Raw genomic sequence first — 14,236 nt, 5'->3', positions numbered from 1 at the left:
TCTGTGGTCTACTGCTAAACATAGACCAGACTGCAGCTTTACAGGACAGGCTCAGTATTTGTTGTATCTTCAATGATTTTACCTCCATCATTTCAAAAGTTCTGTTTATAAAGTTCTTATGTAAGAAGTTAACGCATGCTCAGCTTTCATCTACCTGAGTACGTTCGTAGGCTCGGTAAGCCAACAAGGAGGTTACTTTATTAGCATTCTTTGAAACATGACACTCATGCTTTGGTGTTGGATCCAATGCGCTCTTTACTGTTGATTCCATTGCTTTCATACCAATGTGGTCATATATGCTTTTCATTTTTCCCTGTAATAAAGCAGAAGAATTGTAAGCATCAGCTTTTTCCTGAAAACTTGCAAATTGTTTCAAGTACCAAAGGAAATAAGAGCAGGGAAATGAAAATAGGCCGTTAAAAAAGCTATTTGTAGAAGTACATTATTTTCATACTTTCAAAGAAAACAAGACATCTTTACCTTTGATAAAAATTTATCATGCTTTACTTAAGCTCAGTGTGAACGTCAGATTTTAAACGTAGTATGGTTCTAGCTTCTCTATAAGCAGGTAATTGTGTAAATGGAAGTTCAATAAGTTAGGTTAAAACCACCTTTATTTTATCAGTAAGCAAGATAATCCTTCAAGAATAAGCAAGATAAATTTACCTTTATTATTTTAAAAACAATCACATCTCCAGTTGCTCCATCTTCTAGAGGATTAGGCTGCAATAAATCGGCATACCTGGAGATATATACACCTGAGAGGTGTATAAAAAAAAAAAAAAAAACAAAACAAAACCACAAAGCCCCACATTACGCTGAATGTTAAAACATTATCAGAAGAAGCATTACATGTGATTAAAGCTCAATGTGTACCAAACAATAAAGATACTACAAACTTTTTGTAATACAACCAAAGGGATAAGGACGTGTTCATAATTTGCAACTTCAAGACAGCAGAATAAATGTTTACTTGCACCAACTGCAGTATGAAACACCACAGCAGAACATAGACACTAGCTCAGCCGGAAAGGAGCATGCCCACATTACTTAAAGTGTTATGACCAAGAGGACAAGCCCTGCCCAAAGGCTATACAGATATTGCTTTCAGGTGTCCTTCTGCAATCACATGAGGTCCTTCTGTACAATGTCCCACTGCACAATGTGGAGATACGCAGTGAAGGTATGACTGAGAAATAAAGCAGGAAAACACTGGCACCCTCAGCAACCTTGCATCTTACACTGCTGACAAAAAGACACTGTTTTGGAATCGTGAATTGACACTCAAATGGAAAGGTATACTAACTTCTTGCTTTTCAACACTTCAGTCATAATTTCATAGATTTGAAGGCCTCAAACACACACTGTCATTTATGGGTCTAGCTGACTACCTCAGATCAAATAACTCCAATTCAACTCAGCTACTCAGAAAAGCATCCATTGTGCTTAGGTTCCTTGCATTCCAGGTCTGTGTTTAACTGCTTTGATAAATTGCTCCAGAACCTTTACCAGCCAAAACAGTAAAAAATTATATGCTGATATACCTTTGTTTCCCCCCACCCCACCATGCCTCGCATCTGTTCTGCTTTCAACATTCGTACTGGCACCTCTGTATCACATTATTCTTACAATGCATAGCAAAATTACTTAATAATTTTCTAACTGAAAAGCTTTGCAAAAGTAACTTTGCATCTTGGAATTTCAAATCTCTTAATGCCTTGTGACTCTTCCAAGTCTCCAATTTACCTATGCTCTTCTTGGATTTGTGGATTCAAGAACTTTAGTTATGTCTACATCAACAGTAAGCTGAGCTACTATTTCCATTAGGTATTTCTGACTGCACATACATGCATATGCGTATGTACAAACACAGAGAGGCACACAGCCATAGACTGCATTAGTTCTTTGGCCTTCGAATTTCCCTTTGGGAAAAGAATTTAAATGAACTAGTCAAAAACAGAGTTATGAAATAATGTTCTGATGTCAATCTACTTTCCTAAAAATTTCTATCTGTGATGTTCCTGCAAGAAGTGACAGGAAAAGTACTGAAAGTTTACACAACTGCATCACATTACCCATCAACACATACTGAATAATACCAGCACATATAATTAAAAGATAGTTACCCATGGAAGGGCTGCCGAGAATTGTTATTTTGGAGTGGCCCACCTGCAGTCCCTTTTCACAGATGCTTTGGATCTGAAGAGAACAGACTTTTTTTTTAAAGCAAGTCTATCAGGAAAGCCAGAATACTAACAGAACAAACGGTGAGAAACAACAATTACAGAATCTTGACTGAGCTAAAAAAAACCCAAAACAACCCCCCCCAAAAAAATCCTTGCAAACAAAGCTACCCAGAAGAAAGACTAGCCTGAACTGCTATATAAACTGTTGAACTGTGCAAGTCACTCAGTATGAAGCAGTTACACAGACTCACCCATATCTTAAAAAACCCAGCCTCCCCATACCTTAAGCACACTTCATGAACATTACTTGCTTTTAATATACAAAGCAGAAGTAAACTTGCCCAATATTTGAATACTTAAGAAATCCTGGCTCTATCATAGCAGAAAAAAACACAGAAATTCCCTTTCCATCACTTTCATTAAAAACATACAACCAAAGAAGAGCCATAGAAGATAAGGTCCATTTTCTAATATTACAGGTTACCTTCTCTTTAAGGTAACCTCTTCTTGACACACACACAAAACACACCCCTACCAAAAACCAACTGCAATAAAAACACACAACATCCCTTTTCAATTAAAACACAAACCCAATAAAACCCTGCATGCCATCCAGAAAATCTATCCTTTTATTTATAAAACAGAGAAGATACTTCAGAGACACATAAACACAGCACCTTAAATTGCAGAGAATAAAGGATTTAAATGGTAATGTAATATCATATTCTTTACCATCCTTCTATACTTTTCAGTGCTGAATTTTGAAAAAATAACTTAAAGATTAATAAGTGTGTCAATAAAAACACTGCATTCAAAAACCCAAAAACTCTTAACTGAAAACGAAGAGAAAGCATTTTACATGCAGTTTTGTTTTCTTACCTGAGGTCGATCAACCATCAGAAATGCATAGGTTTCAGAAAGCTCCTTTTCTAGGCGACCATCAAACTTCAGCTCTCTGCGTTTTTCTGTGAACTATTATTACAGAAAGCATTTAACACATGTAGACAGATTACTGCTTGACATTCAAGTGTCAATGTTTTAAGGCCCCATCCATGTTAGCAGATCCAAGTGTACAAAAATAATCAACATATAATTTGAGTGAGACTATAGTATGTTAAAATTAAATTTCAAGAACATTATACCCCTGGGAAATATCACTGCCTTAATCTGCATTAAGGTTTCTTTGGTTTCTTCTAAGGAATAAACACTCTTCAAACAAACCTGTGCAGTAATTTTTTAGTGTTATCTTTGTAGCATAACTATCTAGAAACATCCAGCTCAATGCCTTCCACATCATCTTTGAAATTCCAGAAATAAGCCTTTTCCTCTTTTTAGGAGACAGACATTACCTCTTACATTGTGCGTGTACTTTTGCAGTTGCACCTCACTGCTACTGAGGTGGTTTTCATCGGTTGCAATATTCCTTAGCTGTAACCACGAATCATAAATATTCTAGTAGCAGAAAACAAAATGCTTCAGAGTTTACCTTCTTTTCAAAATAATAGTGATAGTAAACCAATTATATATTCTATTAGTCCATACATGAAGCTTTTTGGCACTGGGACTGAAAACTCATTTCACAGTTACGAAAGCAAGCCAAGTCTGGATTTAAGAGACACTAGATAAGGTACAGCAGAAGCGCTTCAACCAAGCCACTCCACTTACTAGTTCCAAGTAATCAACTGTCTTAGGTAACAACAAAATTACAGAGACTATGTAAACTTAGTATCAGAAAAATATTATTATCTTAAGTTTCACAGGAGGCATAAGGCCTTTCAAATAAGGCACTATAACATCTTTCCAGGTTATTAAAAATACATAAAAATTAAGAGAATTATTGAAAACTAAAACTGCACCGAGATAAGTGGTGCCAAATAAAAATTTTCTTATAGTCTGTTTTGAGTATCTGGCAGGCATGATTTTATGTCTATGCAGTAATAAACCTGCCTGAAAAATAGCTGCTTGCTTTTTGGGTGATGCGAGTTTGCAGTTAAATATAAAGCACATAAGTAGAAAATAATTTCCAGGTCTTTGCCTCTAGACTCAGAAAAAACATTCAATTTCATTTGACTTGTACCTTATTCATAAAGAGAATCCACAAGTATACTCACTTCCTTTTCCAACAGTTCACTATGAACTAAGCTGGCTCTCTTATAATTAAAATTGGACTCCGAACTTGGTTCCAAGTAAGATGAATGCAGAATCTTCACAACATCCTCAAATTCTCGAGAGCCTACAGCTACTGGCTGAAAGAGTGCTATAAAGGAGAGGAAATAAAATAATAAGTCCCTAAAAGCATCTGAAAAAAAAAAATCTAGAATTTTCCAATCCATTAACAGTTTATACATAAAGACAAATGGTTCATGATTCATTTTAGAATACAAAGTACCTAAAATATTTGAAAAAGTTGGAATTTAGGCAAGAAAGTCACCCAGAATTATAGCATCTTAAAAAAATCATTTTTTACACTTTTTATTACTCAACAGCTAGTTCTCAGAAGTTAACGAGAAGCACCTCAAATCCGAATTTACCCTTTGAAAACATCTGATATGTATCACAAAACCCTGTAATTAAATTTTCAGAACTTTAATTAAACTAATTAGCTCTTTTAATTAAGAACCAGGAACAAATTGTTCTAATAAAAACATCAACAACCATTTCATAGCTTAGCTTCTCTTCAGAACAGTTACAGGGTTGTTTGTTTGCTTGTGGTAATTAGGCTAAATATGAATAAATTCAATACTGTTTTAAGAAATCCAACAAGCTACTATTAAAAACCAGAGTGCCTGTGTTCATGCTTTATGATCTTCTCCCTTCTGATAACTGCTTTAAAAGGAAAGTCCTTCATTTGTTCTTGTACAAACTCACCACCTTGGCAAACCTTTGCCTAACTTCCCACAGCGAAATGTTCATCTCCCCAAGCTTCTTCATTTGTATTTGGGTACTGCAAGTGAGGAACTGATCAGAAGAGCAACCCAAGAGTGGCCCAGCAGGGACTCCAAGTACAGACTTTGAGAGTAATGTCTGTGAAAATACTGCTCCTGGGGAAACTGAACTAGTCCAGTACAGCAAGTGTTTTTCTTCTCAGGGTAACTTCCAAAATACTCACAAGAAGCTCAGTATTTTCGTCGTATTTGCTAACTTCAGACAGAAAGTATTCCCAGCAGGTACTTCTGAGACTACTTCTGCTCTTTTTGTAGGAGGGTCTGTTTTTCTCTACCAAAATAAATCACCAAACCACCACCACCTGAAATCACTAGAAGTTACAATAGTGAGGAATGAACTACAACAGTACTAGTCTCACATAAAAGAGAATCTACCATTACTCTAACAGCAAATTAAATTTAATTACATCTTTAAAGTGTATCTCCAACTTCATTAAATAATATGGTAGTAGATTTAGATAGCAACCTTTTCCTCATTTGCAGGAGATATTGTGTTAGCCTCAGTATAAAACAAATGTTCTAAACGAAAACTGAATTGTTTTGTGCTATCTAGTAAGAGCTGCATTTACACACACACACTTTATAATGTAATACCGCATCTAAAAACCAAAGTAAAGCAACGATTCCAACACCACCAACGAGTAATGGATTTTTTTAAGAGTGCAAGTTATGAAAGTAATTAAGAAACCATTCTTATGTAACATCCTTTTTAGTAATGATGCCTTCATTCTTGAAAGGCTGACAGCAATATAGCAGGAAAGATAACTGAAAGAAATTCTCAACTTGGTATTGCTGCAATTGAACATACTTGTACTGGGAACACTTACTAGTAAAATACAAAACAAGCCTCCTATAGATATACACACATTGGAAAAGCACCTCCTGTCCCACCCCATCCCAAAACACCTCTTAGACCTTTCTGACAAGGAGTTATTAAACTCTGGTGTTGCAGTGCATGAGTTTCACACATTGCCTGCTTCTCTTCTGTCTAAAAGGACCAGTTAAGGTAGAAGGTTACCAACGCCACCAGCTTGTCCAAATTTCCTGTTTCCTTAACAGTGATTACTGTACCTCACCCTTTGTCCCTCCGCTGCCCTAGAAACGCATGTGCAGTCAAGCCCAGCCTATTTCTTCCGTCCTGAGTACAGGCAAGCAGAAAACTCTGCAGGACTGGCTACAAAGAGTGACCACAAACTACACACAATGTCTTGCCTACTTCCCAGACGGAAATCTAGGAAGAGGCGTATAATTACATCAGTTAATATCCTGTCATTCATTCAAATAGTGTCAACTATATTCGCATTTGTGTTTAAACATTTCCTGCTTTGTGCAAAGTTCTGATGCACAAGCTGAGACAAAGTTGCCCAAGAACAGCATGTCTCCCTGTTCTTCAGCTAGGAAGAACCTACATAAGCTACTACACAACTAGATCTCAACAAATTTGTGGAAGAGGTCTACCTAATGCCTTAAATTATGGAATACAATAGAGATTTCTTCAAGATTGTTGCGCGTTTTTTTCCATTTCTTAGCAGAGGACTTAAAGCATGTTTTACTACTATTATTACTTATCATTCAATAATAGATACACTTCCTTGTACTTTGCCAAATTTATACCCCAAACAAACATCATCTAAGTTCATCAGAGATACTACTGAAGCTAGAAGAAAGGCTGTTGCTACCTTTGTAGTAGAAGACAAACTTAAGTACTTCAGCACAAAAGTCACTTTTGAGATTCCAATTTTTCAATCTGAGAACATACAGAACACTAAAACAAGACTGATTCCACCCAACTGATCACATCAGTCCAAGACCTTACCTCCACCTTCCAGTAGGAAAATGCTTAATAATCCAAAAACTTCATTGTAAAGGAATTTCTATGCCTTTGATTTGCACTGCCCATTCAATACAAAGTGCACAAGACCAGCAACTACACATATAATCTTGCCGTAGTTTATTTCATGCATAAATTAAAGTGATTGGCTTCATGATCAGCTGTCATCCATTGACTGAGAAATAAAGGAACATGACTGAAATCCACTGAATGTATAATCCTTACACAACTAGCACACTGCTTATGTTCTGAAGAGTACTTATGAACACCAAATTCTACTCTGACACCTTTTCACATATAGCAGTGGCACACAACCCACACTTGGTTTGAGAACTAGACAGCACCCTCTGAACATTTCTCTTCAGGGGCGGCCTGCTAATTTTCTGTCTATTGCATTGCGTTTCCAAGTCGCCAGATGATGGATGGAGCAAGCAAAATCTGGTAAACTGACTGCAGGACTGTAATCATAAGTAAAAAAATTAGTCACTTAACTTTGAATTCTAGAGAAATTACCACATGCAACAGCAAAAAAAATTAAGAGTGCATGGCATAAGCTTTTTTCCCTTGTTCAATTATGTCTCTTCAAGCACACTAATCATATGCTTCATGACAGGCATAAATCCACTTTCACAGTTCTTCCAGAACTTGAGACACTGCAGGCTTCAGGCTCTTCCTAAAAACCTGAAACCTTACCTAACCAGGTAAGTAGCAAGGCAGTACTTTTCAATTTGTCACCTAAGCATTAGTACTAAAGGGCAGCTATTTTCTAAAATATTATGGTCACTGTAGAAGGGCCTGTACCTGCCTTAGCCAAGCAGCTCAGAAGAAAAAAAAAAAAAAAAACAACACACGACAAACCCTGAAAAGTACTGAACTAGACCCTCCATAGAAGTCATCAAATCCTATGTTCAAAGGCAAAGTATGAGATTCTGAGGACTCCAGTCCCACATCACTTCAAACACCAGTCATGTGTGCACATGTATTTTTCAGGCTCACTATACAAACCTGATGTGGGTATGCTGCACCTTTATCATACCTGTTTAAACAGTCATTTATGTAAGGACTTATTTACAGTATCCTTGTAACACATACAAGTCAATTACTGTGGTTTTTGCTGGCTTATCCTACAGAAGTAAAAATAAGTAAATAAATACTAGTTTTGTTTAGTTTCTACCCATTGTATTGGAACATAAATGTATTTTTAGCTGGAAATGAAGATCAGCTAATATAGTACCTAGTCTGTGGACAGATGTTAGATGGGATGTTCAGATATAATCCCTTAGAGGCTTTAAGTTTCTCTTTCACAGCTGTCTGATGCTTCAACTTGACAAAACTGAATTTGAAGCTAGAGGGTTTGGGTTGTGAACTGGTTTTGGGTTTTGGTTTTGTGATTTTTTTAAGTCAGAACGTGAAGAGGAGGAACACAGAGGCATTCTCTTTCAGGAACCCTGAACCAACTAACTTTTAAGTGAAGATAAATAAATTACTTTATTATCAGCTACATTGGCAGAATACTAGCACTCTTCACAAACAAAAATCTGTGGTCTTAATGAACCATAATGTTATGTATGTGATTTTTTTGGGCCCAAAATGTCTTTTGCTCTGAAAAGCTCTAAGTAGTTATCAAGGACTGCTTAACAAAATCCCCACATAGAAATAGCAAGTAGCAAACAGCAGATACGCGTCTCTACCAAAGATATGGAAAATAAGACAAAAGACTAGGCAGAATGAAACATCAAGTACTACTCAGTAGAAAAAGGACAGCCTAGACCTCCAGGCAAGTCCTGCAAAGACTTTCATGGACAAAAGCAAGACCTTCCCCCCTACCCCCAGCCTGACAAACAGCAGTCATTTGTTAACTTGGTAGACTACAGAAACATATGTCCAACCATTACCAACAAGCAACGCCCTAAGTCACTGGTTGCTACTTGAACCTGTGTTTCAGAATTGCCTTTTGGTATGAGGACCACTCAGAATTCAGTAAGTCAAAAAATGCCCTTCCAGAGCTTTATCTTGAAAATATGTTCTCCTCATCCTATTAAACAAGGATCTTTGATGTTTCAGGCAGACTTGGGACACCTGAGAAGATCTGACAATCAAATTAGAAGAGGCCATGACAACTGGCTATAGTGCTAAGTTTAAAAAAAGAGACACGATACTCAAGAGAGAATAACACCATTACTAAACTGCACGTACCAAGAAAACAGAAACTTTCAAGATTAAGTAGGAAAACAAATGTACGCACACATTAAAAAACTACACCTCAGAGACAAGTGTTTTTTACAGTTTCATTTACCGAATTCTTCAGCTCGGAAATAAAAAAGGAAGTCGAAAGAATCTCTGTGACAACTAACCACAGTTAGTTTTAAGAAGCAGGCTTCCTCCAGATGCAGTTCTCCACATTAACAAGGTTCATTCTGTTGGCTTTCAGTCCCTTGCTAGTCTCCGAACAGAGGTAGAGACAAATTTCAGAAAAGCTAAATAAGCAGCTAAATACTAAGTTTTCTAGGATTTTCCCCTTTCGTTTTGCAGATTCAATTTTTAATTGCTTCACAATCAAAAATTATTCCCAAAACACATTTTGGTGCTTAAAACCACCAAAAAACCCCCCAAAAACCCCACCCAAGTAACAAAGTCATTCTGTACAGATGTTACAGTTTGTATATGACAGATGTCTTCATAATCAAGACAGCCAGTATCTCTCAGGATGGTATGTCCAGGAATAAAAATGGAAGTTTAAAAAGCAAACCAAGGACAATTCCAACATAAGGAAGGATGGACAAAGCTTCCATGTGCATTGTTTCATGCTAGAATTCAGAATCTAGCTAAGAGCTCTCTTTTGAGAAGGACAGATGATACTCGCATCATTTTGTAATTTAACAAGATGTATTTGATCACTGGTACTAACCATGCTGTAAGTGTATGTTATGACAATGTTGGACAATCAATGCACTGCTAATATTCTACTTTAGTTCCATAACTGATTTAATTGCGTTATTTCTCAAATGTCAATTCCAATAGCAATTTGGTTGTCCTCAAAGACCACAGTTTTTATGCTAGCCCACTTCTGCTAGTCTTGCCTACAACACGCTCTCTCAAAGAACTCTGTGTTACGGTATCGCATGGTGCAACACCAACAATGAGCAACCACAAGCAACTATATGACCGCAAACACCATGGACAGATGGAAAAAGGTCTCTTCTCCAGAATCAGATTTTTGGAAACTGTAAGTCGCCAGTATGATTAACATGTCCAAGAAGCATTCTGTAAGCTGAAAGGGAAAGCAAATAAGACTAGTACACTAAAATGTAAGCCCTTAAGAATGGGTCAAATGACCTTGACATTAGCAAGTGAATTTTAGAAGTAGGCTAAGAATGGCTTCCTCTTCTACTCTACAAGGCACAGAAGCCTGATGTTTGAACTACATATTCTGAAACTTTTTACACACTGTAGGAGATGTTTCTGCAGAGGCAAATGATGAATTAGATGACCCAAAAAGGTATTTTGCACGCTTTATTTCACATTGGAACCAAATGCTAGAGAGGAACTTCAAACGTCTGTAGCTAAACACTGAACATTTCTGAGATATAATAAGTATTCAAATGTAACCCCAATTGGGTCTGACATATGGAAGCGCAAGAGGCACCATGTTCTATCCAGACATTTTTCTGTCAGATGAATAAGAGACTTTTTTCTCTCCAAATCAGCCCAGTCCTTTTTACAATGAATGTCTGCCAGACTTGTATCCCCTTTCCAGGGGCGGCAATTGGAAAGAAAGGGAAGAAAATGAAAAAGGGGACATTACTGCCAAAAATGGAAGGAGGGAAAGGGAAAGACTGCATAATGAAATAAACCTACCTTCATCTCTTCCTTACAGAAGCAAGCATTTCAAGAAGTTAGATGACAGTCTCTGATGAACTAGAAGCCTACATGAACAGGTATTTTTGTGATGTGTACTAAGTTACTGACCCCATTTTGCAACAAAAGGTCAAGAACTGAAATAAGTTTCAGGGAGGGAATAAGACATGTCTTCAACACCACACAGCAAAATCAAAGATGAGCAGAAGCCAGTGGAGTCTCACGAAAAGCAAGAAATACCACAGGCTTTTAGAGGAAGAGTTACTGGAAAAATCAAAAAGAACACCCTGGATGCAATCGAAGAGGAATGCTTCCAAGGTGAGACACGTGAACATGGGATGGTTGCTTCCTTCCTGCAAGATAAGGAACTCTCACTAGATAAGAACAGTCTTCTGCGCATCACCAATGAAGGACATCTCTGCTCAGTGTTTGCTAGTCTACCCTAAACAGGAATACACCCCTCTCCTGCAGGGAGGAGATCGGGGGAAGAGAAAAGCGAATTATCTTCTCTGTGTGTCCGTGTCCCAGAGCACCATCTTCTCTGCGTGCGATTGCATCTCCAGAAGCAGAGCCAGGATCAACACTCAAGCCCACCCTGATCGCATCCAGCTTTCCTGTCCTCTTAAAGCAATGGTCTGAAATTCAAGCAGAGTTTTGTTTTTTTCTCCTTCTTGTGACAAAATAAAAACGAAAAACGAAAGAGAGAGGGGTAGGGAAAGAATGTAAAAGCCTCTCTGACACTAAAAATCTTATCCCCAGTAGCCTCGCTAGTCCAAGCCATGCCACAGCCTCCTCCACACCCGCAGGATTTTGCATGCAGTTGTGTGAGGTGCATAAAGAGCCTGCCTAATGAACAAGATGAAGAGGGGAGTGAGGGAGAGAAGGGAGGGAAAGGGAAGGAACAACCTTTCTTTTCTCCGCTCTTCCTGGGGATCTGAAAGTTCCTCCTAACAGGCAGGTCTTCTGGGGGCTTAGGGAGAGGGGGAGGCCCCCCCAACACACCGCTGGGCGGCTGCTGCTTCTGTTGTTCATTTGCCGTTGAGATGCTGCTCCTGCGCTGGCTGCTGCTAGTGATGCTGAGGTTTGGGGGGGCCTTGTCCCCTGCAGCAACAGCAGCCACCAGCAGCGCCTCCCCAGTGCTACTGCTCTCAGAGCGTCCGCCATTTTGTGTGGTGTCCTCAGCGGCTCCTGCTCTATTACTCTCCACTCCGAGGAGGCCCGCGCTGATCTTCTCCGTCCGCTGATGCTGCTCCGGCTCCATCTCGCCACCACTGGGGATCACGGCATCCGCCGTTCGCTCCTATCGCCGAGAAGCGGGCACGATCGCCCGCGCCTTCTCTTCCTCCCCCACCAGGCTACCCTTTCCCCAGCGCCATGCACCGCCCGCTGCCGCTACTGCTCCCCCTCCGTCCCTTCGCCTTATGGCAGCCCCACCGCCCCCTCCCCGCTCTCTAACATGGCGGCAGCGCGCACAGAAAGGGGGCGGGGCTGGAGCCAGCCCGGCTTAGCCAATCCGCTCTCGGCACAAGTTATAAATAGAGGGGCGGGGCTCGCCTGCCCGCGCTGGGGCCGCCACAGCCGCCTCGGGGGCTGGTCTGGGCGCGGACGCTGCGGGAGGCGGAGGCTCTCGCCGCCGAGCCGCTTTTAAAATGGTGGCAGCCCGCGCCGCCGCCGGCCGGGCGACGCGCCGGGCTGCCGGCGGCGCCCGAGGAAGGACCCCCTGCCCGCAGCTTGCCGGGGCGGAGAAGGCAGCTCGCTCGTTTCCTGCGTCCCTCCTGCCAGCGGTGTGGGCGCGGAGAACCGGCAGCTGCTGCCTGCGGCTCTGGCGAGAGGCCCGAAGCGAGCCGCCGGGGTGGCCGAGGGAACGCTCGGCGGGGCAGCTCCTGGCCTCCGTCGCCGCCTCTCGCGGGGAGCGGGGTCGCTGCTGGGCCCGCGTCCCCGTTCACCAGCGCGGGCAAGCGCGGGGCCGGTTCCCCTGCGAAGAGGGGACGTCTCGCTCAAGGGTGACGCCGCGTGCTGCAGCCCGCACGCAGCCAGCGGGCAGCACCACGCGGTGCAGGGCTGGCAGCCTGGCTCAGGACGGCCTCTGGGAGCGGGCTGAGGGGACGTGCGTCGGCCCAGGCACATCTGCGCCGGGCGGGCGGGCGACGGTCCGTCCTGCCGGGGCGAAGCAGCCGCGCCACTTACCCAGTTCCCTCAGCGAAGTCCCGGGAGCAGAAAGAAGCAGCGCACCGGGAGAGCCAGCTCCTACTTCTTCCTCTCAAAGTTGCTGTCAAGACGTTAGCCAAAATGATACAATTTCACCTTTGAATAATAAAAATAAATTATTAACCATGAAGGACAGCCAAAAGTCTCAGTATACTTTAACAGAATTCTTGGATAGCGTGTGTGTGTGTCCCCATCTTCCCATCTTTAGTGGGGGGTAGGGTACAAACACTGACAAACTTTTTCTGCCTGTGGACTAACATGTCTTTAGCATAAGGAGTAATTCCAATGAAAACAGTAATGACAGCTCGGTACAAAGACAGTGTAAGAGGTCCAGTTCTCACTGAATCAGTTAAAAATATGAATATGGCTTGTTACACTTTTTTGGGACAGAATCTTAAACTGCAAATGAAATGCATGTTCTTCCAAATAATTTTATGTGTTTAATTGTGTAACTTCATTGATTGTAATCCTCTTTTGTATGTTTAATCAAGTGCATGCACGTGTCCTTCTAAGATTGTGACAAAGACAGATTCTGTAGTAAGGGGACTTAAGCGACAACAGCTATTTGTGTTCCATGGCTTGTAAAACTACAAATTGCAAGCAAGTTTCAACAAGAAAAAACTGCAAGCGCAAGTAATGAATTATTTGACCTGTTTCAAAAATAAAACAACTATAATGTCTCATCAGTACGATAAACAATTACAGATTAACTGCAGGCAACGCAATCCATTCTTCATACACCAGAGTGCCTTTTGTCAAATGCAGTGACACCAAATGCTATAAATGGTTTCGGTGCTATTGAAGCAAAGTCAGAGACTGTTTTTCCAGCAGATTTGCTAAGGAAACTAAACAAGGTAGTATGCTGGGATAGTTATGTGCAGCACGTTTTTTCCTTTCTGTGCCAGAGCCAAGTAATAACATGAAGCTGTTACAAGCTTTGTGTTCCTACAAAGAAAACATAATACTGTATGTATGGACCCGAGTGTGATACAGCAAACCGTGCAAAGGTGCTAACTTAAATTGCTCTTCTGTCACAAGATCATCGCTCAGTCTGTTCTATATTCTGTAACTAAAAGAATAAAGAGAGTGCATTTAATCCTTGTGATTGTGGATGTAAATCAGCTTTTAAGGAAAATCAAGGCTTCACATATAATGCCAATAACTGGTATTTCAAAACAATAAATAATGGAATTTCATCACATCGATAC

At 40.5% G+C, this 14,236-nt stretch overlaps 1 protein-coding gene across 8 annotated transcripts in view; it reads right to left on the bottom strand.

The window, feature by feature from the left end:
- Positions 1-12,223, bottom strand: part of TASOR (transcription activation suppressor) — a 32,373-nt gene extending 20,150 nt beyond the window's left edge. For all 8 annotated transcript variants that reach the window (XM_075433060.1, XM_075433061.1, XM_075433063.1 and 5 more), the window contains exons 1-6: positions 11,727-12,223; positions 4,298-4,443; positions 3,066-3,158; positions 2,127-2,199; positions 667-758; positions 155-313 (exon numbers count right to left, since the gene is read on the bottom strand). In XM_075433060.1, coding sequence (XP_075289175.1) covers positions 155-313; positions 667-758; positions 2,127-2,199; positions 3,066-3,158; positions 4,298-4,443; positions 11,727-12,081 — 918 coding nt within the window. In that variant the 5' untranslated portion in view covers positions 12,082-12,223. The remainder of the gene's footprint in view (positions 1-154; positions 314-666; positions 759-2,126; positions 2,200-3,065; positions 3,159-4,297; positions 4,444-11,726) is intronic.
- Positions 12,224-14,236: the final 2,013 nt, after the last annotated feature.

Source organism: Opisthocomus hoazin, chromosome 11 (genome assembly GCF_030867145.1).
Source record: "Opisthocomus hoazin isolate bOpiHoa1 chromosome 11, bOpiHoa1.hap1, whole genome shotgun sequence".
Classification (NCBI taxonomy): domain Eukaryota; kingdom Metazoa; phylum Chordata; class Aves; order Opisthocomiformes; family Opisthocomidae; genus Opisthocomus; species Opisthocomus hoazin.
The sequence above is the reverse complement of the archived record's forward strand: the minus strand, read 5'-3'. Positions and strand labels throughout refer to the sequence as shown.